At 44.0% G+C, this 27,672-nt stretch overlaps 1 protein-coding gene across 8 annotated transcripts in view; it reads left to right on the top strand.

Moving 5' to 3' along the window:
• The window catches only part of PHACTR1 (phosphatase and actin regulator 1), a 430,561-nt gene extending 403,410 nt beyond the window's left edge, over positions 1-27,151 (top strand). For all 8 annotated transcript variants that reach the window (XM_084619601.1, XM_084619600.1, XM_084619598.1 and 5 more), the window contains 3 exons: positions 11,713-11,853; positions 17,824-17,900; positions 22,160-27,151. In XM_084619601.1, the coding sequence (XP_084475727.1) occupies positions 11,713-11,853; positions 17,824-17,900; positions 22,160-22,175 (234 nt within the window). In that variant the 3' untranslated portion in view covers positions 22,176-27,151. The remainder of the gene's footprint in view (positions 1-11,712; positions 11,854-17,823; positions 17,901-22,159) is intronic.
• Positions 27,152-27,672: the final 521 nt, after the last annotated feature.

Raw genomic sequence — 27,672 nt, 5'->3', positions numbered from 1 at the left:
CTCCCAACGATTTCTATAGGAGCAGCGTTAAGGCAATGCTGAGTGCTTTTGAAAATCCTACTCAAGACGCATTATACCGGGGAATGGACTTTTAATGGAAGAGAACTATTGCCTGAGACATTTAAAACTAGATAGGAACAAAGCAGTAGAGATCGTGTGTAATGCAGGAAAGGGAACAATCCTGTCTTGGCAAAAGAGGATGGACTAGATGACCTAATAGGTCTTTTCCATCTATGATTCTTCTACTCTTAAGGGTAAACAGTAGTAATTTTATATATACTTGGTGAGCTGGTGTGAATCTTCATCAGAGCAGTGGTGGGCAACCTGCAGCCCTCCCCCACTTCCCACAGCTCCCATTGGCCACTGGGAGCTGTGGGCGGACGTGCCTGCGGACAGTCAATGCAAACAAACTGTCGCGGCTCGCCAGCGGATTACCCTGACGTGCCGCTGGTTGCCCACCACTGTCATGGAGCCATTGATTTCAGCGGCACTATACTCATTTATATTCGTTCAGGACCTTGCCTGTTCTTTTTAAATAAAGTTTGTTTTGCAGTTTGTATCAATATTTCCCATATGAGGAGAGAGATGGAAGAAGCACCACTGTGAACTCATACTGTTATATAGTTCTCTTGTCCAAACAATTTTATAAACACCAAGAAGTTGAATAGACAGTAGTAAAATATATAAATAATAAAACTGAGAAAGGGCTATAAACAGGATATTTGTTGCAATGTGAAAAAAAAAGTTTTAATTCCAGGCTAATTTTTGGGTCAGTTTGTCTTCTGTCCAACCTTGGCTTCTTTCACCCTTAGAAATAATGGCCCAGAGTCTCAGTCTGCGTAAATCAACATAGCTCTATCTTGTCAATGGAGGTATGCCAATTTACAGATGAGGATCTGGCCCACTGAGCTACAATGTTTTAAAAAAAAATCCTGACAACAAGGCTAAGTACACTTTCACTGCCATCCTGCTATACCGATGTTTGAGGAAAAGAATCAATTCACATTGCACCTACTTCAAGGCAAAGCTTGTGTTAATCTCTGCACAGAAATGGCAAATATCATTTTGCAAGTCTTTCATTCTTGTTGTATTTAGACTGGCAAACATGTACAGGAATCCAGTCCAAATGGTAGTGCTATTTGCTAAACAGACCTGCAAGATAGAAATATTACACACACACACACACATAATTGCCAAAGAATCTGGCTTTCATACACCAACTTGCCCTGTCACTGTACAGTTCCCCACCACACATCCGCCCTTCAGGAAATGCAGAAGGCAAGAGCAGCTACTTGCACTGAAGAGGTCACCGCTACAAGGACTAAAGTGTTCTGTCTACTGCATTGTTCTCAAACCTTTTTATGCCCAAGATCATTTTTTGAATTTAAGGACAACCCAGGATCTACACTGCCCCTTCCCCGAGTCCCTGCCCCTTCCCCAAAGTCCCGCCCCATTCACTCCACCCCCCCACCCACTCACTTTCACCAGGCTGGGATAGGGGTTTGGGAAGGGGTGCGGGCTCTGGGCTGGAGCTGAGGGGTTCGCAGTGTAGGAGGGGGCTCTGGGCTGAGCCTGGGGTAGGGGGTTGGGGTGCAGGAGGGGATACGGGGTGCTGGCTCTGGGAGGGGGCTGGGGCTTGGGATGCAGCCTCCCACCAGCCAGCACTTACCTCTGGCAGCTCCTGGTCAGCGGTGCAGCATGGCTGCTACTAGGGCAGTCTCCCTGCCTACCCCGGCCCCACGCTCCTCCTGGAAGGGGCCAATGTGCCCCTGAGGATCCTGGGTAGGGACAGGTGGCATGTGGCTCCGCACGCTGCCCCTCTCTGCAAGCACCACCCCCGCAGTTTCCATTGGCCGCAGCTTCCCGTTCCCGGCCAATGGGAACCGCGGCGGCAGTGCTTGCAAGCAGGAGCAGCGTGTGGAGGGAGACCCCTTCGCCCCCTGCCCCCGGGGATGCGCTGGCTGCTTCCGGGAGCGCCATGGGGCTGGGACAGGAAGGGAGCCTTTCTTAGTGGCAGCCCCACTGTGCCGCCGGAGATCGTGATCGACTGGGAGATCCTCTAGGATCGACCGTCGATCGCGATCGACCAGTTGGTGACCACTGGTCTACTGTATAACTGCAACTGTACCTGTGAGCCTGAAGGTTTCAGTTACTTGACAGGCAGTTCCTGTTTGCACTTGCAAACAATAGCAACAGTTGAGCCTGGTACTGCACACCCTCCGTTCCTATTAAACTAGGTTCTTTGACGCTCATATCTAGACAAATTCCTTTTGGCCCTTTTTGGACTTTTGCTAAATAAGGATCTGATCTCATGAGCTCTACACTGAATTTCAGTGGGAGCTTTGTGCATGGAAAGCTCCTGGGATCAAGCCCTAAGTGGATACATGGCTTAGGTTGTTTATCTGTTTTCAATTTGTAAACTAATTGTTCTAGTGACAGCTTCTAATTGTCTGTAATTATACAGAAAGAACCATGGTACTTCACTAGTATTGGATTTTCCTGTGATCTACAAATGTACTGTGTCCCTGTAGAGAACAAATGCTCAGAAATCACTAGAGAGAAGGAGTGAATAAAGTTTGAAAGTTTACAAATAACAGTTAGGAATGCCAAGTACCTGGTGAATTTCAGAAAGATTCCAATTATTCCCCAAGCTCTCACTTTCATGAATATGGCCCAGATATGTCTCTGCATCTTGAGTACCATGGCAGGTTCTCTCTGCCCAGCTGTACTGGAGTCTAATTAGCAAGGAATGTTAAACCTGAGATCGTGGACAAAGCTAACTGGTCTTTCCAAATGTTTAGTCCACTATACCTGCCTGTTTCCGGGTGGTATTTAATGCACACGCACACACACACAGCAAATTCAAGGTGAAGAAATATATGCAGAGCTTTATTCAAGTAGCATTGTATGTCTAATAACAACAGGGAAAGACGCTTCTGTAGTTTCCATTCTAAAGTCTCTTAACTGTAAGAACATTAAACAACACAAATTGTTACCCATCTGGTTTTGTGAGACCATCCTGTCTTCAGTGGAACAGTTCCTCTTTGGTGTCCAGGGGCACCTCCAGAAATTCTTCACGTGAACCACGCTCACACTGCAATGGCTGGACACCTATCCCAGGGGGCTGAGCCCGGTTCCTGGGCTGAGCCCGGTTCCTGGCTCTGGGCATTGCAAATTGGCATACAGGGTCACAATCACTCTCAGGTTTGCCCAGCAGCCATTCCATCCAGGAGCCACTGAGCCAAACCTGCATGGCGTTGTGACCTCACATGCCAGGTTGCAACACCATTTGATTTGGGGGCCCCCCTCTTAAATGGGAGGCCAAAGACAAACTGCCCCTTCCCCCCCGCCATACCTCTGGGCAAACCTGCTGCCCAACTGGTACCCCTGCCAGTGCTATGCACTGTGCATAATATGTGTGTGGCTGCGAGCACCACTGACAGTGTCCTTGAAAATCTTCAGGGCTGGCCTTTTGAAACAGCATGATGATGATATATTGAAATATGACGCACTATAAGGACAAGAGATTTTACCCCGTGGGCAAACTGTTAAAGGTTACGTTTTTAATACAGACATCCAAATGGAGACTACTTCTCAGCCCAGAAAGGATTGGAAAGGAGCCGTTGATGATTTCACAAGCTTCATTACACAGAAATTCTCAGTGCTATTCAAAGAGCAACTTAGATTTACTGTAAATCTAAAACCTGAAATAAATCTCTCGCAGACCTAGATCCAGATCAGGGACAGAGTAACGCATTCCTAAGGAGTGTGTGGAAGTCCTTAAGAATGGATCAATGGTCTGAGGGCACTGTAGATGGATCAAAAACTTTCGAGTAAGCGAAGCACTGGAGAGACAGGGAGAGAGAGTGTGTCAGCAGGAAGCATCAAGGAGTTTCAGGATGGTGAGGGAAGAGAGCAGAGGCTGCAGATGAACATCACAGGGGTTGTTGGGGAGTCTGTACAGATTGTTTGTGCCTCCTCCTTTCCTATGGCAACTTAAAATGCAACAGTTGTTTCCTGTATGGCTCAAATGCTGATAGCCTAACCCACAGAAAGTTCAGTTTGGTTTTGTAAACTGGTTTTTTGCCTGTGTTGTCCTGGCAGACTAATTCCAGCTTGTGGATTTCACTATATACATACATCTCTATCTAGTTATTTACATAGCGCTCATCACTGTGCAGGCTTTCTTGGCCCTGGAGAGTGTGAATACATTGCCCAGCTGTCATGCCTCAGCCTTCCTTGCAGCGTCTTACTGAAAATGGGGCCAAAACTACATGTTCTTCGTCAGGTGGCCTCTGCACATTCCCACTCTTGGAATGAACTGACAGTGCATCTTGAACGAGCAGAATCTTCTGTTAGCAGTGCCCATTGGGGAGCACTCTCCTGGCCCCCGCTCCTCCCCTTGCAGCTCCAAATGTCAGGGCCTGGCACACAAACTGCCTTCGTTCCTTCCAACCATGGTAGCAGATGGACCAGGAGCCTTGCCAGGTCTTTGGATCATTCCCTGTGCAGCAGCCTTCAATTAGATTTTAATTTGTTTTACATTATTCTTTTCTTTTCTTGTTTTTTTTAACTAAGGATCTGATGTGTCAGAATTAACGACAGCAAAGAAACCAGGGTCCAAGAGGGGTGCCCCTTGCCCTGCCGTTTTTCTAAACCCTCTCTTTTGTAAATTTAGAAATGGCATGCCTGGTTTCAGAGTTCTGGGATCACTTTCTAGGAGTAAGATTAGCCTGCCAGCTCAAGATGGTTTATTAGTGTCTGCAGTAAATACCTGGCTAATCCATCATCTGGACAGACAATTTTAAAAAAATCAGATAAGCTATACCAGTTGCATCCTGCGGGTTCCCATCCTGCCAGATACATCCAGGATGGTGGCTGCTGTTCAAAGAGCAAGAAGAAGTAAAGTCCACAATTTGGTAACGCCATATGACAGTCTCTTTTTTAAGCAAGCCAGCTCATCGCACCAGCCAGAGAGAATAATGCTGCTTGACAAACTCCCCAGATGTGCAGAGACCACTTGAAGAACGAAGTTCACTCATCTGTAACAGGAGTTCTTCAAGATGGACTCTGCACATTCGCACTCCCCTGCCCACCTCCCCGTCTTCCTCAGAATCCTAATTTTAGTTTTGTACCTGAGGGGGGTAATGAAAAGAACTGGGGTGATTGGCACACCGTGCACCCACGGTATAGCCCTGCCCCCCAACCATTCAGAGCCACGAGGAAGGGGGCACTCCAACAGACACTGCTACTAGAAGCTACCCCAGTATGACCTGTTCCACTGGTATATCCAAAGTGTGTGACCCTGCAGAGTCCATCTTGAAGAATTCTGATTACAGGTGAGTAACCTTCCTTTGGAGGTTCTGGGTCATCGGGAAACGCTGCAAGGAATTTATCGTCTGTTAGCGGTGCATGAATTTTGATGGAAACTGGGGTGGATAATGTGAGAGTAAACACCCCATTAGAACTTCCATAGAACCCTAAGGAGATAATGATTAAGTGACGGGCTACAGCAACATCTTAGGGCTTGTCGCCTGTGGGGAAAAGCCCATAATAGCTAGTACAGAAGAGCTATTCTGCACTAGCTTCCCATGTGAGCACACTTACTCCGCACTAACAATTCCTTGGTTGATATTGGTTTATCCACTTTGGAAGTGGATTAAGCTAAACCCCACAAAGGCACTCTTAGTGCAGAGTAAGAGTGTACACATGGGGAGCTAGTGCAGAATAGCTATTGCACTTTAAATTCACATCCTTGCTATTTCGCACTGACTTCCCCATGAATTCCTTGTATAGCCAAGCCCTCAGCTGCTGTTACACTAGAAATACAGAGCAAGTTCAGCATTTAGTTGCATACCTAGTAACATCCCTAGGACAGATTGCTGAACACGATGTTATTCTCTGCTATACAGGGGATTGGTGGTTTGGTTTGCCAACCTGAGGAGACAGCACTTTTATTTTGTTTTAGCTTGCAAACGGGGTTGTTACCAAAGGTTGCAATTAGCTGCTGTTTTATCTCCAGTGTTCCTGACAACACTGAAAGAAATCCCCTTCTTCCCCCGCCCCGTCCCCCCTTCCATACAGAGGGCTGGTTCTGATCTCATTTACACTGATGGAACTCTATTGACTTCAGGGGCGTTCCTCCTGATTTCCCTAATGTGAGACCAATATCCAGCCCAAGGGATTACATTCCCCAACTCCCCAATATTCACACACAGGCCCCCCCCTGTATACACCCAGAAGGAGGAAAAGATACATGCATATCTCATTGCCATCACAAATGGGAGCAACGAGAATTCCCTCTGCTTAAAACATGCTCATTCCAGATATTGACAGTGAAACCTGTGCTAGTGAACACCAGCTTTTTTAGGAAACTTCCCGTCCTAAAACACTGCCCCAAAGCATCCCTAAGCACACTGGGAGAGAGCTTAGCTTCATTAAAGTCTGTAGCAAAACATTCATTGACTTGATGAAGCCAGGGCTTCATCCACTGGGTACAATTCTTCTCCATCTTTATGAGTAGACCACCTTCATTAAGCAACCAGTTGTGTCAGGCTCTTGACTGAATGCTTGAAGCAAGTTTCACTTTTTTTATAATGGTGACGTATCCCACCTGACCATTATGAGGAGGCAGTCATCCGTTTTATTAGTTGTCCACTAAGTAGTTACTTTTGACCCAAGATACTGTAGCTCAGGAGATATAAACTAAATTCCCAGCAAAGGTCTCAAAGCAAATAACCTGAATGTCCTTGCCAAGAACAAATGCTGAAGTGGTATATACTGTTTTTCTGCTTAAGGACCCAGCCCTGCAAAGTACTGAGCATCCTGAACTGCCACTGAGATCAGTAGGATTTGAGGGTTCTCTGCACCTTAGAGAATCAGACCCACTGGGAGCTGAGGATGCTTAGCAGGGTACAAGAGGTGCTCATCCTGTGCAGTATTGGGCCCTAAGAGAGACTGTAAATAACAGGACTTAATCGAAATAGAACGAAAACGAATTGCTAACAGATCAGTATGTTAACTATGTAAATAACCGCCTTATTTATTGCAGTCTATCTAAAGCACACACGTTCTTTGTAGTAGTCTCTTATTTTATTTATTATTATCAGATCCTTATTTGGTTTAACGTACTGAGTATTTAGTGTGTGTAAATATGATTTTTATTATAAAAATTATCTATATGTGTGTATGTATAATTATCAATATTCTTTGTATTAACCATAGCACGTACAGGCCCTACTCCTAAGCTGTTCAAGCCTTTGTTGCAATTTTGAGCTAACACACCTTAATGAAATAAACTTCAAAATTCCATGGCATTGAAGCCGCTTGGCACCTGTGCCTCCTTGACATGTGAGAAGCACCACCCACCCATATACCCACGCACTAGCTTGGCACTGTATGCCATGGTGCATCAAACGGCATCCTCGTGTCTGCCTCCTGCAGGGAAAATAAGCAAATAATTTAGTATGGCAACATCGCCCAAATATTAAATCAGGTTAAAAGGGCAAGGAGCTATGAAAGAAAAACAAGTGTATAAAAAAAGCCTTCCCTCACCCCAAAAGGACTGCAGTAATTTATCAGTCAAAATCTGAAAAAATTGACTTCCGTGTTTCCTTTGAATCCATCTTTTAAAAACTGCTTTTAGTTGACAGGCTTTCATCTTTTGATCAAATGTCATCCCCTACTATATAAATAGGGCATTAAATACCAAAGAAAAAATCTCTACTTTTGAATAACGACCAAGATCTGTCATGAACTGACAAGAGCTCAGAAATGAAGAGACACACTGACACTTCCTTAATTCATGTCGTAGGGAAAAGAGGCATGTTGACTCAAATAAAAGATGGAGTGTCAAACTTATCTTTGAACGTCCTTGCTTTTCGTTCCTGCCGTGATATTATTTAAATGTAGGGGTGGTTTGGGGATTTTCTTAGTGGCTCATTTGCGGGTTAGATAAAAATTTAGAGGAGAAATAATCATGTTTAACCTGCTGCAGAGCTGCCTGAACAGCAACGTTGTAATGTTAACAGGGTTGACAGCATTTGTTTCTCTATTATTTTCACATGCACGGAACCCCTAACACATAATTCACAATTATATTTGATGTGAGCTGTAATACACAGAGAGAAGGACCATCTATGAGATAAAAATAACCACAGTTACAGCCCAAACATGTTTTGTTTTCCTTGCTTTTGAGGACAGAAAAAAACCATGTTTGAGAACCATGCATTAACCCTGATATAGCCTATAAATGGCTCCTTACCATGTTTTGCAGGTGGTGGTTTTGCTTTTTCTGCCCTGCTAAGTAACGACAGAGTGTGTTTATAACATAATCATGTTTCAGCCAACCTTATTGGTTGTTGGTTATCTCTGTAGTGTGGAGAGAAGCACAGAGACAGTTGTACTTTATACACATTTCTCTTTTCAGCTTGACTGACAAAGTACTGTGTATCCCAAAGATAGCTTTGTATTATTGCCTGGAACAAATAGTTCACAAAAGTAGCAAAAAATATTGTACAAGCTAAGGTGCACTCTTGTTTTCAAAAAACAAGATGGCTTGCGATGTTATTAGCAGAGTTTAACAAAGCCCCGCTTTGACATCACAATGTGCATTTTCCCCGCCCAACCCAGCATGCTCAGTGTCTGCTGTTTTTCCTGAGCGTGGGATTGGGCATAGGCAGTAGCTACTGTTCTCAGGCCACTGTTAGTACAGTTTGCGCAAAAATGATTGTAATTGTTTTAGTGAAATACACACCACAAAATCCTCCCATAAAACTCTGACTTCATATCAAAACATGGTGTGAGAGAGAACAGCTGCTTTTAGGATCTCTGCAATTTCAGCTGCATCAGCAATATTCTGCAAATAGTAATCTTTCTTTTTTCTGTTGTAATAAGAAATTTTGGCTGCATCAGCAATATTCTGCAATCAGCTTCTTCCCTGTTAAATCAGCCTTGCAGAAAATTATTTTCATCCGTACAGTAGCAGCAGCAAACATAGGAATTTGCCCCATTCACCTCAGCGATGTGTGAACACCAAAGCCTAATTGTCACCATTGAAATGGTATCATCATTAAGTATGGGCTTTTTTTAATCTTTGTTTCTTTAAAAAGCTTAGGAAATGTAACATTGAGGAAAAACTCTTAGTGCACCATTGGAGTTGCACAGAAATCACAAAGGGTAAATTTTCAAACTATCTAAGTGATTTTCAAAAACAATTTAGGCACTTAGGAGCCTAAAGCTCATTGAAAGTCACTAGAATTTTGGCGGGGAGGTATGTGCAGCCCAGGTCCTCAAAGAAATTTAGGCACCTAACTTGTATTGGTTGACGGCCTAAATACCTTTGAGGATCTGGGCCTCAGCCAGTTTTGAATATGGGGCTTAGGCTCCTAAGTCACTTAAGCATTTTTGCAGATGTTGCCCTTCGGCTTATTTGAAACTTTTAATCAAAATTAAGAAATGCAAAAATTAAGATTATCCCAGCACTATTAGCTCAGCTATGTTGCACATCTGTAGTATTTACCATTTCTGTTTTTCTAGTTAATTGGGTAGCATTATATGTTACGTATATAAAATGTTGAATGGCTTACTCAATCCATTTTCCATTTTAATGCAGCATTTTGAGTTGGTGTAGAATGCCTTCATAATGTTGATTAATTTTGTTGGAATTCCGTATTGTTTCACAATTTTCCACATTGTTTCTCCATTTACACTGTCTAATGCCTTTTGAAAGTCCACAAAATTGATGGCAAGACTGCCTTGGAATTCAACTGTGGTCTCAATAATCCGTCTCAGGGAGAAAATAGCATCTGTGCACGATCTCCCTTGTCTACATCCAGATTGTTGTTCACGTAGGATGGCATCCATCTTTTCTTTCATTCTGTTCAGGAGGACTGCTGCTAATACTTTTCCTGTGACAGATAGAAGTGTTACTCCCCTCCAATTTGAACAATTATTTAGATCACCTTTCTTTGGTAACTTGATTATGATACCGAGGGTCCATTCTTCCGGCATGTTCTCCTCCATCATATTTTGTTGCATTTCATCACAAATGTCTGAGAAGAATATTGGGAATAACCTATAGAGATAGGAAGACGGATGAAGAAGTCAGGAAAATTACTGGACAAGGCACCCTCTCACAGATAATCTACAAAAGAAGAGAGCAGTGGCTGGGACATGTGCTGAGAATGGAAAAAGAACGCTTACCGAATACCACCCTTGAATGGAAGCCAGAAAACGCAAGAAGAAAGAGAGGAAGACTGCGAATAACGAACAGTTCTGAACAACATCAAGCACCTCAACATGAAATGGGAAGATTTGGAGAGAAGGGCAGTTGACAGGCAAGGATGGCAAATGTGGGTAGCCCAATGTGCAGCAAAACACAGGATGGACTAAGGTCTGAGGTAATATAGAATGTATTTTGTGCCATAAAGCTTATCATATGGGCAACATGGCCAAGTTAAAATTGCTATTGGAACTTTAATTTTTGCAGTTTCTTACATACTGTGAGTTTAACTGTTCAGCGATAATGCTGGATTAATGCAACTGTTTGCATCGAATATGTATATATAGTCTCTTCCTTAGAAAAGTACATATAATTCCAATTGACAGTAATGGCAATTCTGTGCGTTCAAAGAGAATAAATCCCTTACAGCCAAATTCTGCCCTTGGGTACGTGACTACAGTATGTGTGGACTATGGGCATATTATTTCTGATTTGTGTTTTTAAGCATGGTTGGCCTACATTTCTGCAGAACTCAGAAAAATTGCTTTGGAACAATGAAGATGGTTTCTTGACATGATGCAATACGTGCCTGAACATTTTTGCTTGTACTCATATAATCTGTTCAAAAATCCAATATGCTGTGACAAAAAATCAAACTAAAGCATAAAGTGAAAAGCTTAATGAGCAAAAGCCATCCTGCCTTCCTTCCATGAGGTATTACAATGGTAAGTAATGGCGCTTTGTCACCTTTAGATCATAATTCAGAAAGGGACAGGCTCACTTCCTCAGCCTGCAGCCTCCGGTACAGCAAAAGAGCACACATCACAACCCAGGAGTGGGTGTGCGGGTGGGGAGGTGCTAGGGTGACCAAATAACAAGTGTCAAAAATCGGGACACTTTTTTTGGGGGGGGAGTGGTAGGGGGGGTAATATAGTTGCCTATATCAGACAAAGCCCCTTATACTGCAACAGTGCCAATAATATCAGACGTCTGGTCTCCCTAGGAGGTGCGTGAAGGTGACTAGTCACCTTTGTGCTCTCCTGATCTTCCTGTGCCTGTTGTGCACTGGGCCAGTCTCTGGTATTAGCTTGACTTCTGCTGGGTATCAACAGCAGCCAGGGATCAGTGAAGCATAGGGACGTTCCAGCCACACTCCCTCCCCAACCTACTGCCCCTGCTCCAGCCGTAGGGGGGATGGCATATAAGTTGCTATGCCGACTCTGTGCCACTGAGGGATCCTCCTGCAACCAGCTACTCTAACTCTAGGGCCTTTTTTTGCCCCCTCATATCTGGTATTCAGAAGGCAAAACAGTGGCTTGTCTTCCAGCCAGTGACTATACAGAAGATAATTAAAACTAATGAAGCTGGCCGTGTTACCATTGGGACCTGCTATCATTATGATCATTCTGCCTGTAAAATAACTCAATGAATACCACTGGCGAGTGGGGAGGAATTAAGTTGTGGTGCCCTTTCTCCCCCTGTACCTGCAGCTGAGCCAAAGGCCCACAGTGGAAGAGCTGCGTGAGAAAAAGATCCTCATCCGCTTCAGTGACTACGTGGAAGTGGCAGATGCTCAGGACTATGACAGGAGGGCGGACAAACCCTGGACGCGACTCTCAGCCGCCGACAAAGTAAGCCCAGTGAGCTTAGGATGGGATAGGAGCTGTGTATTGATCACAAGGTTCTGTAATGCTGGTGTGACATGACACTGCGAACAAGGGCCTACCCTCAATTCAGTCTCCTTCCAAAGGTGTACAGGGGAAAGGCTAGAATGCCTGGTCTACCCACAGATTTTGTATCTGCATAGCTATGCTGGTTAGGAATGTGATTGTAATTAATATAGTTATGCCAGAACATTCCCTAGTGTGGATGCAGATCTACCTATACAAAGGTGCTTTATATCAGTATAACTTATTCCCCTTCCTATACAGGAATAAACTATACTGGTGTAACCTCTTTTATCCCATCATATATCTGCATGAACACTAGAGGGATTGTACTGCTTTATCTATACCTGTATAGTTAAAATAGTACGACTTTTGTATGTAGACAAGGCCTAAGAGCGGCTGGCTGGAAGGTAGAGGGTGAAATGCCTTTGGGAGGGTACTGACCATCTAGGGTTGCAGGGCTGTGTTGAACTCGGAGCTGATGAGTTTTCTGTTCCTTTTCTGCTTATGTTAATTTATTTTGTTTTCTGGTTGGAAATGTTGAGCCTCATTTGCCAATCCCAGTAAACCAGGACTAATTCCGGTGAAATCAATGGAGTTACACTGGTGTAAAATCAGCATGAGAGGGGAATCAGGCCCTGTGAGGAAGAGACCTTGCTGACTGCCCTTGTATTTGTGCATGTGTGTGTCGGTTGGTTGCGCTGAGTAATTCTACCACTTTATGGGTGGGGCGCTCCTACAAGCAAGGTTGCGCATGATACCGGGAGACAGAATTAATGAACCAGTACCTCAGTGGCACTCACCAAAGCTGTAGTTGCATAATTAATTAATCCTTGGGTGCAAAATGTCAATGGATAAAATTGTCAAAAGCACCTGTCCAATAGAAAGCCATTGGGACTCATTTGCTTTCAGGACCGGCTCTGGGCACCAGCAAAGCAAGCACCTGCTTGGGGCGGCCCTTTTTTTTTTTTTTTTTGCTTGGGCAATTGTGCTCTCGGAGCTTGGCCAATTTTTTGCTTGGGGCAGCAAAAAACCTAGAGCCGGTCCTGTTTGCTTTTGGAAATTTTACCCAGTATCTTTATCTTAAGGCAGGAGGGATAGAACATGATTTTGGATCACCTGAAGATTGCCCTATTCTGTTCATTCCCTTTGAAGAATCTGGCATTGGCCACTGTCAAAGACAGGATACTGGGCTAGATGGACCATTGGTCTGACCCAGTATGGCTGTTCTTATGTTCTTTCCTGCTCCCCAAAGGTTTTTTAACCACCTAATTATTGTCTTGTGTGTCATATATATTGAGAAAAGCAGTTCTCTGTATCAAGTGCACCTTCTTTTGAGTGTTAGTGGAGTTTGGCACATCAGTTGTGCCAATATTCTACCACCACGTTGAGTCTGTGGTGGGAACTAGCAGCAAAGGGCTTAATGCCCTGACATTCTATAAGTCACACTGAGGTTGCAGAAAGAAGGTGGACTGTATTCATAGTTCAGGCTGTTTCTGCATGTTTCTTTGTCCTACTATGTAGAGCGCAATGTCTATCTCAAGCAGAGACAAGGTGATAGCGTCCACAAAGTGAGACAGAGAAATTTAAACTTTTTATTGCAGTTCTCAAGACAAACAAGACTGTGGGCCTGAGAAATGTTACATCCACTCTTTGGCCCCTTTACATTGCCAGTGTGATTTAAAGGGTCCGTAGTGTAATGAAAATCAGGGTCTACATTTTTTTAATGTGGAACTGTGTCAACCCAGCATGTTACCACCAGGCTGTGTAGTCCAGTGGACAGGAAATAAGACTGGGAGCCCTGATTTCTATTCCTGGCCCTACAGCTGACTTACTGTGCAACTAAGGCTGGTCTACACAGGCATGTGTTAGCAGTTACCACCAGTATAGCTAAACCAATATAGTTATATTAGTATAACTACCCAGGGGGACAATCTGATTCTAGAGTGGCTTTCTTCAGTTTAACTTTAATCCCTTCCAAAGCAATGAAAACCAAACCGAAACAAGGCTTACTTATTCCAGAATAAGACTGTCCATCCTGGGCATTATGTGGAGATAACTATATCAGTTTCAATTCACATCTTGGCTTATACTAACATAACTTTCCTTTGTGGACAGGCCCTTAGTCAAGTAACTTAACCAATCCGTACTTTATTTTTCCTCATCTATAAAATGGGGATAATAATGCTTGTCCAGCTTTGTAAAGTGTTTGTAGATCTGTGGCTGAAAAGTAGTATAAAAGTGCTAAGTACCAGTATTAAAAAAGAAAGTAAAGGAAAATAAAGTAAATATGGGAGAAAAATGCAGCTGGGACCGTTATTTATGGTGTATGTAGAAAGCCAGTCTGTATCACTGAGTTCTTGTGGTCGCTGATCAAGACCTCCAGCAAAACAGAGGAAACAAGGCTTGGCATTCCTTCTGCATGTATAAGGGAGCAAAAAAAGTGCACTAATCTATTTTTCCTTCTTCAGGTCAGGTCCTGTGGAAAATATCCTGATTGCTGGCATCTGCAATGCCTGCTTTTCCACATCACCATTTGCACCATTTAAACAAAAAATAGAAAAACAATTTGAAACCAGCTCTGACAAAACCAAAACTCCCCTATTGAAGACTATTCCCCTCCACAGCAACTATTCAGTAACTCTCTGTCTTCACAGGCCAGGGCGAAGATTTATTGCAAAAATATATTTTTCTAATGGATTTTCTGTTTGTCAAGTTAATCTTGCTCTCCATGTTCTGGATGTGCGGAATTGTGTTCAGTCTGACTTCATCTTTACCAACTGTAATGGTCTGAGGAATAAAAAGGGCATGTTAAAATCTCACCAATAGATCAGGAATGCATGGGGTAATAGATTTCAGACCTTGTGGGAGTCAGCCGCCTGTGTGGCCCTTCACAGTCACTTAGGTCGCAAATCAGTCTGCTGAGGGCAGGCCCTTGAGCTGCTGCATAAACAGTCAGTCTTTTCAGTGATAGATAAGGCACAGCCTGACAGTCATTTCCAAAGTAAATAAAACACCAAAGCTGTATTTGAAGAGCACAATGGGCCCAGTTTTGTAGCCCATGCAAAGAGTTGGGCTTAGGGCTTGTCTAAATCAGAGGCAGTGGTAGCCCACTGGAGACCCTCAGCAGGAATATTTTGGGGGCCCCTTAAGCTGCGCGGGGCCCTAAGCAATGGTTAGGCTATGTCTACACTGCGCACCTTACAACGGCACGGCTGTGTCACTGCAGCCGCACCATTGTAATGTGTACGGTGTAGCTGCTCTTTGTCGCCGGGAGAGAGCTCTCCCGGTCACAAAATAAATGAGGGGTGGTAGTGTTGTTGCCGGAAGCATGGCTCCTGCCGACGAAGTGCTGTCCACACTGGCACTTTTCCTCCTTCAAACTATTCTCGTTTGGGGGGTGGGTTTTTTCACACCCCTGAGCCACAAGTTTTAATGACGAAAGTGCTAGTGTAGACATAGCCTCAGTCTGTTTATGCCTGGCGTTGGTTCTAGTCCAGATGAAGGCAGTTTGCTCTTGGATAAATCACACTGGCACACATCCTGTTTTGCACTGATGTAATTTATCTGTATTAGGGGGTTATACCAGTGCAGATTTCCTTAGAGATAGCCCCTTCCTCCCATGAGTAGCATTTACCAGTGGCATTACTCACATGAGTAAAAGGTTTCATAATCAGGCAGTAAGGTAGAAGCATAAACTGATCAGACCAATGGGAAAAAAAAGTCAAAGTTCAAGGTTTTTCGATCTTGGGCTAGACCATCAGCAGCTCTCTATAAATATATCAGAGGGATAAATACCGGAGGGGGAGAGGAATTATTTAAGCTCAGTACCAATGTGGACACAAGAACAAATAGATAGGAATTGGTCATCAAGAAGTTTAGACTTGAAATTAGACGAAGGTTTCTAACCATCAGAGCAGTGAAGTTTTGGAATAGCCTTCCAAGGGAAGCAGTGGGGGCAAAAGACCTATCTGACTTGAAGATTAAACTTGATCCGTTTATGGAGGAGATGGTATGATGGGATAACATGATTTTGGCATTTAATTGATTTTTAAATATTCATGGTAAATAGGCCTGATGGGATGTTAGATGGGGTGGGATCTGAGTTACTACAGAGAATTCTTTGCTGGGTATCTGACTGGTGAATCTTGCCCATATGCTCGGGGTTCTGCTGATCACCATATTTGGGGTCGGGAAGGAATTTTCCTCCAGGGCAGATTGGAAGAGGCCCTGGAGGTTTTTCGCCTTCCTCTGTAGCATGGGGCCCGGGTCACTTGCTGGGGGATTCTCTGCTCCTTGAAGTCTTTAAACCATGATTTGAGGACTTCAATAGCTCAGACGTAGGTGAGAGGTTTATCGCAGGAGTGGGTGAGTGAGATTCTGTGGCCTGCGTTGTGCGGGAAGTCGGACTAGATGATCGTAATGGTCCCTTCTGACCTTAATGTCTATGAGACTGCTTGGAGGCTAGACATTCTTCAATCTGGGCCTAGTCCTGACCCACGGAAGTTGCAGGATTGAGACTTTAGTGATTTGGGTGAAATACTATCCAGTTACTCTAGCTATTTTAGGATTTGATGCTATTTCTGTACTTTGCTGAGTGCTATCTCCTGCTAGAAGTTCTTTTTGCAGAAAGAATATTGTTTTAAATAAATAATGAAGCAATCCAAACTGTAAGATGTGTTGGGCTCCGGGATCGCCAAGCATCATTGAAAGTCAGTGGGATTTAGGAACTTTTGAAAATGTTTCCTTGTGCCACAGTTGCCGATGCCTTTGGCACTTCTACTCCAGAAACTGCTATGTGCTCTACATGGGACCACCCTTGCAGATCACTCTGAATTTTCTGCTTGTGCAGAATGTGGCCATCTGCCTGTTAAGCAACAGACCAATGTGAGCAATTGGCACTCATGCTTTTTGCCCTGCACTGGCTTCCAGTCTGCTGTGGGTGCTGCAATTCAGCGTTCTGGCATCCAGGGCCATTCCTATCCAAACGCAAAGTACGCAGCTGCGTAGGGCACCAGGAAATTTGGAGTGCCCTAAGCAGCTGCGTGCTGCTTCAGCCCCTGCTCCACCTCTTCCACATGGCCCCCGCCCTGCTCTGCCCCAGCCCTGTCCCCACTCCACCCCTCCCCCAAAGCCCTTGCTCCACCCCAGCCCCAGCCCCACCCCCACTCCCCTGAGGACTCCAGCAGCGGTAAGTGGAGCAACCCAGCCCACTCCGCTCCGCCGGTGAGTGCTGGGGGGCGGTTTCCCCTCTGCCCCCCAAGCTCCTCCCCCCCTGCAGAGGCCCGGGGCCAGCCCCCCTATCGTGGAGGCCTGGGGCTCCACACAGCACCCCCCCGTGGGGGTGGGGGGCTGCATAGGGCACCAAAATGGCTAGGGACGGCCCTGCTGGCATCTCTTGTTTATATGCCCTGCTGCAGCATTTCTGTTTGACTGTAATGGTCTTGCTGTCTCTCCCAGAGGTTGACTTAATAGGGATAAGCAGCAGGGCATTCTGTGTGAAAGGCACTCAGCTCTGGTGCTCTGTCCCTTATGGTCAGGCATAGTCCAAGTTTGGCAGCCATTCGTCTGTTCCATATGGCTTTTTGTTAATTTTGCTTTTGCAACATATATGTGCACCCACTGTGGGGTATTTATTTGAGGGACCAGAACTAGGACTTATGTCAGCATTGTTTACAAAGAGCCTCTCCTTCTAATAGATACAGCTCACTGAAACATTCTTCTGCTCTTGCCTTCCTGTGATTTTTAGATCGGGTTTATCTCTCTTTTTTAAGAAATATTTTAAAGAGCCTTGTATATGCTTTCTCTTCTACCTGCGAGAACATCGTTTAATGCCTCTTTCATGTTTGTTAATCAAATATACCATTTTGAATAAAAAGTGAGCTTATTTTGATCTTTTATTTGCATATTTACTTGTTTCTTTGTCATTTGCAGGCAGCCATTCGAAAAGAGCTCAACGAATTTAAAAGCACTGAAATGGAGGTTCATGAATTAAGCAAGCATCTAACAAGGTTGGACTTTTCTGTTCGTTTGTTTTAAGATTAACAATTGACAGTGCTGATTTCCAAAACATATAGACATCCTCTTTTCCCAAACATGCACACACCAAATACGTAGCCACACACAAACAGCATTCACAATCAACCCACCACTCAAGAGATATGCCCGTCAAGATTACAGGCTTGTATGCAGTTGTGCGTCATCTCTGTAACAATATTTAATCTCTTTTTTTATTTTGCTTGTGTAGCATGCTGGTCATTTTGCATTTCACTGTTCTGGTATCTAAAATAAATGGTGTTGGTGTCCAGAAGGAAAAGGAAAGCAGAAAGGGTATAACAGCATTTCCAGTTTCAGAGCTCATACACTGTAGGATGCTAATTCACTGCAGTGTGAACACAAATAGTATAGAATACTCAGGTTATTCTATTATTAATCCCTGTGTTTCAGTTCTTTCCATAGGCAATTTAGGAGAAAATCTCAAACTCAGCATTATAACTGGCACCAGTTCATATCCTTGTAGGCTGTGTGGACAGAAAAGCCCAGGACTGAATGAGCCAGGAGCCTGAACTAACACGCTCATCCCTAACAATTCAGGGCTGAGGCACATTGCCTTAGCATTGTTCATGCTACTTCTATTCTGTAATTTTCTGAGGTGTTAAATCCCTAGAATTCCAGCTGAAGTCAGTGAGAGCTGCAGGTGCTCAGCACCTCTGAAAATCAAGCTCTCTGTGGTTCGTAAAGTCCTACACTAAATTAAATTACATTGATTTTTCATAGATTTTTTTTTCAGATAACAATTGTAGGAATTCATTTCAAGAAAGAGAGGTCTCAAGCAAGTCACTGTCAATTATCACTTTTGGAATGCCCTGGAAAAGCATATGGCTGAATTAATTTTGCATTTTGTGGATCTTTATTTACATTCATATACTGTGACAAGGTCGGGCCAGATGGCTATGGGAGAGTAATAGAAGGCAGATATATTAGCCCCAGGCTAAGTAGGTCCCTTTTCCCTGGGTAAGGTAACAGGGAAGGTTCCAGAACAATCAGGAATCTTCTGGAGACCATTAAGACAGGCTGATTAGAACATCTGCAGCCAATCAAGAAGGTGCTAGAATCAAGTAAGGCAGGCTAATCAGGGCATCTGGGTATTAAAAAGGAGCTCACTTCCATTTGTGGTATGTGTGTGAGGAGCTGGGAGCAAGAGGCACTAGGAGCTGAGAGTGAGAATGCGGATTGTTGGAGGACTGAGGTGACAAACATTATCAGACACCAGGAGGAAGGTCCTATGGTGAGGATAAAGAAGGTGTTGGGAAGAGGTTTTTCCTCCTTCCCCACAGCGGGTTTCAGGAAGGGGTCTGTTCCCAGCCCCCCTAAAAAAGGAGCAGCTAGAGTAATCCCCACCACAGGTGTTGACCAAACCTGGTATTTTACCACTTAAAAGGGAGGGAAGGTGGGTCGCTTCAGCCTTGGTCTGTGTAAAAAGGAAGGCTTCAGGAGCTGAGCTTCCCCTTTGAAACCCTGTATTCCCAGGGTATGAGTCAGCAACCACACTGACCACACCAGCCATAAAGCACTGTTCCCTTCACTCAGCCAGCCAGCCAAACAACCCCCCGCTTAAAGGTGCAGGGCAGTCATTTGCAAGAGACAAGCAGCTGCCTTTGAATCATGAGATCTTAGGCCAGTTCTAATTTAGTACTTGCACACAACGGTCATAATCATCTCTGACCTAATCTTTTGACCTCTCAATGCATTTACATGAGGGTTGAGTTTGTCCTGCTAAATTCAGCCTCCAGATGTGAGATACCTATAACTGGTTACAGTTCTAACAGGTGCTGAGCGCTGTCAGCTTCCATTGAGAGCTCAACAACTCACCAGTTCAGGCGTTAAGTCTAGAAGCATGTGGCTTGATCTACACCTAAAACTTAGGTTCACCTAGGTACATTGCTCAGGTTTGTGAAAAATTTCTAACCCACAGTGTAGACACAGCTAGATCAGCAGACGGATTATACTATCCAGCTACTGCTTCTTGAGGCGGTGGATTTACTACAGCAGTGGAAAAACCCCTTCCATCGCTGTAGTAAGTTTTTACGCTACAGAACTACAATGGCAGTGAGCACCAGCTCACTGAAGCACTGCAAAACTTAACAATTTTGGTTTGCAGGCGTGTCTGCGTGAGCTTTCTTTCAGTTTGTTCCCTGTGGGTTTGCAGCCAGAATTTTGCTTTTGTTTCCAAATCTTGAGGAGACCATTCATCTGAAGTCTCTTGAATTTTGTCTGATTTCCATTTGAATCCATAAGTTGGTTCTGATTCAGTCAAATCCGGCCTGGGCTCAATGAAAGCTAAGCCCAGCATACTTGAACCTGGAGAAAGATTCATTTAAAGTTCAACAGGGTTGTTGAGCTGTTAGTCTAACCAAAAAATATCCACATAAATTAAACATACTTACATGAAAGCGAATAATTCTCTTAAACTCAGATAAGTCACCATTATAAAATCATTAGCAGGGTAACAATCTATTTTTGACATTAAGATAATGACATATATGCTCGGTAAAGGATATGAGTTTTGCTCTTCTAGAGGAATGGATACTTTAGTTGATGATAGAGTCAAAGACCAACACTTACAAAACAAACATACATGGCTGGAAACAAAAGCCTCTGGCACATTTCAAAACAGCCTCTGCAGAGAAGCTGCAAATTTAACTTCAAATGTCTCTTTAAACTTAAACATTAATGAATAATAATTAAGGCAACGAGTTTGTCATGGAACTCACGGATTTCATGACTTTCCGGGACTTCTGCCCTGGCCGGTGCGGCTGGCCCAAAGGCTGCCCGAGCTGCTCAGGCCACTGCTGGGGCAGTCTCAGGCCACTGCACCCCCAGCAGCAGCAGGAGTTTGGGTGTTGGGTTTGGGCTCAGGACTGGGGGTTGGAGCACGGGAGGGGGTGAGGGCTCTGAGGGGCACTTACCTCGGGGGGAGGGGAAGGAGCTCCCCAGAAGCAGCGACATCCCTCAGCTCTTAGGAAGAGGTGTGGCCAGGCAGCTCTGCATGCTGCCTCTGCCTGCAGACACCTCCCGCAGCTCCCATTGGCCACGGTTCCCAGCCAATGGGAGCTGCAGAGCCGGCACTCGAGGCAGAGGCAGTGTGGAGAGCTGCCTGGCCACACCTCTGCCTAGGAGCTGAGGAAGGAGGATGTTGCCACTTCTAGGTAGGCACAAAGCCAGACAGGGAGCCTGCCAGCCTCTCCAACTGTCTCCCCACCAGCACCAGCAGGGGTCCCGGGCCGCCTGCCCCCAGCACCCACGGCCCTCTCCCGCCCCCAAGATTTTGTCAGGGGTATATAGTACAAGGGTATGTCTACACTGGAAACTTCAAAGCGCTGCCGCGGGAACACTCCGGCAGTAGCACTATGAAGTGCAAGTGTGGATTAGCTCATGAGGGGATTAGCTCCGAGTGCTGGAAGCGTGGGCTCCCAGCGCTCGGAGCCTGTCTACATTAGCACTTTAAAGCACTCAGACTTGCTGCGCTCAGGGGGGTGATTTTTCACCCCCCTGAGCCAGTAAGTTAGAGCACTATAAAATGTAAGTGTAGACAAGCCCCAAGTCATGGACAGGTCACGGGCCGTGAATTTTTGTTTACTGCCCGTGACCTGTCCATGACTTTTACTAAAAATACCAGTGACTAAAATATAGCCTTAATAATACTTTGAATTTATGTCAAGTCTATTATTTGAAGATCTGAGGGCTTGCCTGCACGTGAAAATTATTCTGGAGTAAGGTAGGCCTTGAATTTGAAGTGGAATAGCTATTTTGGAGTAGCTATGTGTCGACACTCGTATTCTGGAATAACTACGTGTTGACACTTTTATTCTGAAATAAGAGTGTCCACACTGAGGAGTTATTCTGGAATAGCTATTCTGGAATAATTGGTGTGTAAACAGGTCCTAAAGTTCTGATCCAAAAACGCTAATTGACTTCAGTGGGCTTTGGATTAGGCCTTTACAACAACTCGGTGAGTTTGGTAAGTGTTAATGTTGCTAAACCCATTTTTTCAGATGGATAAATTGAGGAATAAGGAAGTTTAAATTACTTTTCCAAGGTCACATAGTGAGTCAATAGCTGAGCTGAAAACAGAGCCCAGGAATCCTGGTGTCCAATGCCATTGCCCTAAACCATTAAATAATGCCACCTATTTGATGACATATAATACGTATGTGAGAACAAGCTTGTTGCAAAGTATTGCATTTTTCATTCATCCTTTCTCTTTTAGGTTTCATAGACCGTAGCAGTTCAATTCTGCTTGACTACTATGCCATCTTTAAAACCTAACTAAAAAGAACCGTAAGTGCTGGTATTATTCACTTCCTGTTACGTACAATGTAAATCTTCTGAACTGCCTTTTTAAAATAATTAAATTAAAGAAATAAATGAAAATAAGGGGGGAAGAAGCAAAATGGAAATTGTACTTACATGTGATGGGTACTGCTACATCATCAGATCTGCTGGCACAAGCTTCGATAATAGAAAATACCCCTGGTGGGAATCATACCAAGAGCTGGCATCTATGTTTATGACTTCCTGGCATGTGGATTCACCATATTTGTCCAAGCCCAGCTGGTAATGCATCCATTCTGTCTTCAGTCACCCCGCATCCTTGCAAGTATCTGTCACCTGACTCCAAAGAAAGCTGAGGCACTTGGTGTTATTCTGGCAATGACTGTGCTGGGTGAAGTCTCCAAAAGGCCTGCAGCCACGTTAAAGCACTTTTAGTCCAAACACTTGTCAGTTTAGGAGCACCTTAGAAGGACAGTAGGGGAGGAGAACTGCTCTCAGGACCTGCCCACTTTCCGAGTACAAAGAAATTCACTTTCCATGGAGGAGTTTGTGACTGGTTGATCATCACCATTTTGGTTCACAAGAAGAACAGCATTACTTATTGAAGGCTGGTTTCACTCAATCAATTTTTTGTTTTCCAAACCTTATTATGACTCCACAAACCTTAAGTAACAATAATATCGGTAAATAACGAGCAAAAGGCACCGCCTTGACCTTGTGTAATCATTTATACCTGTGCCAAGTGATCGTAAAGGCGTGTCGAACACACTCAAATCAGAATAACCGTGTTTGCCCTCCAGTTCACACAACTGTAAGGCAGCAGTGAATCAGGTGAAAGGTCTGGATTCCAATAAGGTATCCATGGGATATGTATTATTCTGTACGTATGAGATTTTTAAAGGGCAGATTGGGCATGTAAGGGCCTGCACTTCAATCATATTGAGAATAATCTTTTCTCGGTTCTGGTGTAGCAAAATGTGGGCCTGGTGTAACAAAAATATACTACTGTATTGTTGTGGATGGCTCAGAATTATCTGCAATATTTAGAACCAAGGCAATAGGCAAAAACCCCGAGGCTTTTTTATATTGGCATGCTTTTAACTGTTAAAATGGCCACTTACAGCTCAGCACTGCAAGGGGTGATCACTCTAGCCCTGACCCAGCAAAGCACTTCAGCCTGTGCTTAACTTTAACTAAGTATGCACTTTGAAACCAGTGAGATTATGCAGATGCTTCATTAAAGTCAAGCACAGGCTGAAGTGCTTTGCTGGGTCAGGACCAGAGGGTTCAGCCCCTTGCAGCATCCAGCCCTGATTCAGTATAAACCTAACAAGCTGGGAACAAATGTCTGTGATGCCATCCCTTATGAGAAAATATATTGCTACACTCGATATAAAGTGGCCAAAATGCTGAAGTAACATGACTGTAAGTTGCAGTGCTCTGGATCGTGACTGTGGAATAATATCAAATGTTGTTTTCCTTTTGAAAGTTTGTGCAGGGAGGCCTATGTTTTCTATGACAACGGTATCCTGTGCAAGAGTTCACTTGCACGCACAACCACTCACACTTCCTCCCATTCTTCCCCGGGGTGCCCTGGTAATGCAATACCCATCCCCTCCGCTGATTTCAGACCAGCATCAGATTGAGGTTGCTTTGACAGGTGTATATTATGTGTCCAGTTATGTGCAGAGCGCGCTCAGCTCCTCTTGGACCTGTTTCTCATCCCACTTACCCTGGTGTAAATCGGCTGCAACCTCATGTAACTCAGTGAAGTTACGTTAGTATAAAGCCCATGTAAATTACAACAGAATGACGTCTATTGATTTCATTAAGGAACTGAGGCTGGTCAGCACCTGCCAAGACTGGGCTGTATCCGAGAAGAGTGGAAGCGTTTCAGTCTCATCTGAGGTCACCCGTGTGACTTATGAGTGAGCATTTGGGGAATAGTGAATGTCTGTTGCAGGGTGGAGGGCATTAAAAAGAAAAAAAACCCTCAGCCATTCCCACAGGAGCCAAAGTACTGACTGTTGCCCTTTTTCCTCATTTCTATTTGAGGCAATAGGTCTTTGAAGTTATTACCTAGCACTGTTTAGTGGTTTCGCGATAGCCTAAAAATAAAGGTGATTCCTGCATCCCCATCACACGCACAGGATATACTTACCTGGACTTGTCAAAAGAAAATAATAATCCCAATACACTCTGGGAGAAGAAGATTTATCTCAGACAGAGGCATCTATGTAAATATGATCTGCCAGTGACCAGTTCTCCGTGGCTTGATTGCAGGATATTGCAAAATAAAGTTAGTGGGGAAGTACAATGCACTTCCTCAGCCAAGAGTTCACCAGCAGTGAGAACCTAATGTTCAACATTATCAGCACAGTGCAGGAACAGCAGAGCAGGTATCCGCCTAGCACGTATTGCTGCAGGGTTTTTCCCCTGACATCACAAAGGGGTGCATATTATTCAATTCACTCTCACGCATGGCTTGAAAGAAGAAAACAAAGGTCTTGGCATTTGTATGTGCACATTGCATTATGAAATGGCCCAGAGACATGGCTGCTTCAAACAGCTGCAAGCCACGGGATTCAGAACGTGCCCTCCCACAGCTGCCCACATGTCCTGGCTTCTCTGCCTTGTTGTCTGAGGTTGAGTCAGATGGGAGGGCTGAGGAAGCAGTAGGACGGAAATCAGAGTATTCAGAACTTGTGTGTTGGTGGGAGGCACTAAGGAAGGGGTGGATTTGGGTTTCTTGTTAAAGAGGAGGAATAAGAGGCTGAGATAAGGGGATAGGCATCCAGCTGTTGCTATCACTGCAGACTTCTTAGGCAACACTGAGCCACTGGTGGAGGAGCGAACACAGGAAATGCCACTGTAGCAATACAACCTGTCCCTGGTGTGTCAGGGCCATGCCGCAACCCCCGGTTCACCTGCAAGTCAGGCAGCCGGACTGAACTGGCCCTGCTCAATGGTTTTCTCGTTTACAGTAGAGTTCTGGCTCTGGGTATGGTCATAATATTACAGACTGCCATGTGGCTGGAGATAAGATCCCACTGAACTCCCAGGAAGTTTTTTTCAGGATTTGCTCTGCACTGAGACAAGATGTGGAAGGCGCTTGAGGTATTATTCCATTTGCCTGACATTCTAGCAGAAGATACCGCAGTTCCACTCTGATCTGAAACAGTATTCATTGGAACTGCCATATTTCTCATGAGCTGCAGCTACAGCAGATTGCGGAGGAATCCAGGTGAAATGCCCAGCGTAACAGCATCAGTCCATGCTGCACGGTTGGCATTTCTTCTGTTTAGCAGGAGTTACGCAGTGACAAGGCATCTTCCTGAAAGGTGACTTGTTGGTGACTGAACACTGCATTGTATCCTCAGTTTACTTACATCACTCCACCTGACAGGCATGGAAGTTTAAGACCGAAATGAGAGCAGACTTTTTTTTTTTTAAAAATCTCTATTTTCTGCAGAAGTGCAAATGCTTTTCCCATCAAATACTCTGCTACAGCCACGTCCAGTGTGTTACTGTACTTGGGATTCCATCTGGAACAAGGAGTGAGCTTTTTTTAAAAAAAAAATTGACGAAGTAGAGCTAATAATAAAGCAGATAATTTTTCTACTTACCGTTGTTATCAGCAATGAGTTCCATTTGTATGAGAAGGATTTATAATAGCACGCACTTCACTTTACCTGGTTTAAAGAAACAAAACTAGGTTGGTGAGAGCAAAATTTTCATCTACTCATCACTGATTGCTAAAAACTATGTGGAGGAAAAAATGCCAATGGTGAAAAAGAAAATATCTCGGTAATAGTCTAACGAATCAGTGGTGTTAATACTTACAAGGTGTGATGCAACATCTGCTCGAGAACTTATGGAAACATTAGTGGAAAATTGAAGGGGAAAAAACAAGGAGTTGTGGTAAAAATAATCATAAAACTTTTAACTAAACGTTTTGCTTGAGATAATTTAATAATTTAGTTTGAGAAAGTGACACAAACTACTGAGAAGTGATGGTGACGTCTATTCCTTCACCTCCAGACCAGAAATAGTGTAGAATAGAGCTGGGTGAACTATTCATAGTGAACAATGTACCGTGCATTATCCATTTCAGATCTGAGTAGGTTTCAGGATATAAACTCTTTGGGGCAGGGCCTGCACCATCTTTGTGCATCTGGTGCCTAGGACGCATTACCAGGAAAAACAGTGAAGAAGAAGAAGAATAGGCTTCTATTTTTACTAATTTATTTATTTGTAGTTATTCAATGAACCCTTGAGAGGTTTCAACCTCTGGGTTACATGCAAGCACTTCACTTTGTCATTACTATTCTCTCTTCATCAGGTGTGATTGGTCACCTGAATAACATTTTACTGCTTCTGCATGCCGACTGGACAGCTGAAACTTTATAAACAGGAGGAGAGCACTTCCAAAAATGACCAGCAAATACTTGCATTCACACACAAATACCCAGGTTCACATGCAAATAGGGTTATGACACGCAGAACATCCATTCCCCAGTGTTCCTGCAGATAAACCCACTTTGTACAAATATCCATGGAAGAAAAGGATGAAAACTTGGCCAACAGAAATGGTTACAAATGATCTTCCCCACTGCTCACCCAGCTCTAATTTAGTATCACACGTCTATAAAAACAAAGTACGTGAAGGGTACATTAACTGCTTTTCCATGTGTCTCTCATATTCCAGAACCAGTTGCATTTTCCAGCTGATATCCAAGTGTATGTACATAGTTTGTCTTTGTATAGGAGTGAATGTGGTGACTGTCAATCATGTGCTCTTCCAGTATTGTAATTTAACAGATTATAACTGTATGAAAACAGTGTAAATAACTAGAAGAAAAAGTAAACTGGATCTCTGTCCTAGATTTTGTACATACTGAAACTGCATGGTATTTAAATTATTGTTTGTCTCTGATGTATGCAGTTTCTTTAAAAAAAAATCATTTTAAAAAAAACCTTTCCTGGTCTTGTGTATTTTATTCACCTCCTGTTATATGCTTTGCCAGATATTGCCCAAAAAAAAAAAAAGTACTTTAAGATACGAGCCCTGCTAGGGGGTTGTAAGCACTCAATACCTCACAGTATTAGCCTGTAAGGGGAAAATGAATGTAATCAGGATGATGGATCCTCACCTGGTGTAAATTGGCATGGCACTACTGACTTCAGTGGAGCAATGCCAATTTATAGCAGCTGAAGATCTAGCCCACCATCTCTGGGAAACCTCTCTGGGTGAAACCTGTCACCATGTATCTTTGGGAAGGCTCAGCAAAGATGACTGAAGGAGGTTGGCTGTTCACTCTGCAGCTTCAATTGTCCCAAACATTAATCTAGTAAACACTGGTCTTCACTGCAGAAAAATCCCGCTCAGCATGTGAATTTTCTGGTTTTTGCTGTCCTTCGAGCGCTCATTACAGGAGTCACATCTGT

This window comes from Lepidochelys olivacea (assembly GCF_965140295.1).
Source record: "Lepidochelys olivacea isolate rLepOli2 genome assembly, chromosome: 2".
Lineage (NCBI taxonomy): Eukaryota > Metazoa > Chordata > Testudines > Cheloniidae > Lepidochelys > Lepidochelys olivacea.
Note: the sequence above shows the minus strand (reverse complement) of the source record. Positions and strands in the feature narration are given on the sequence as shown.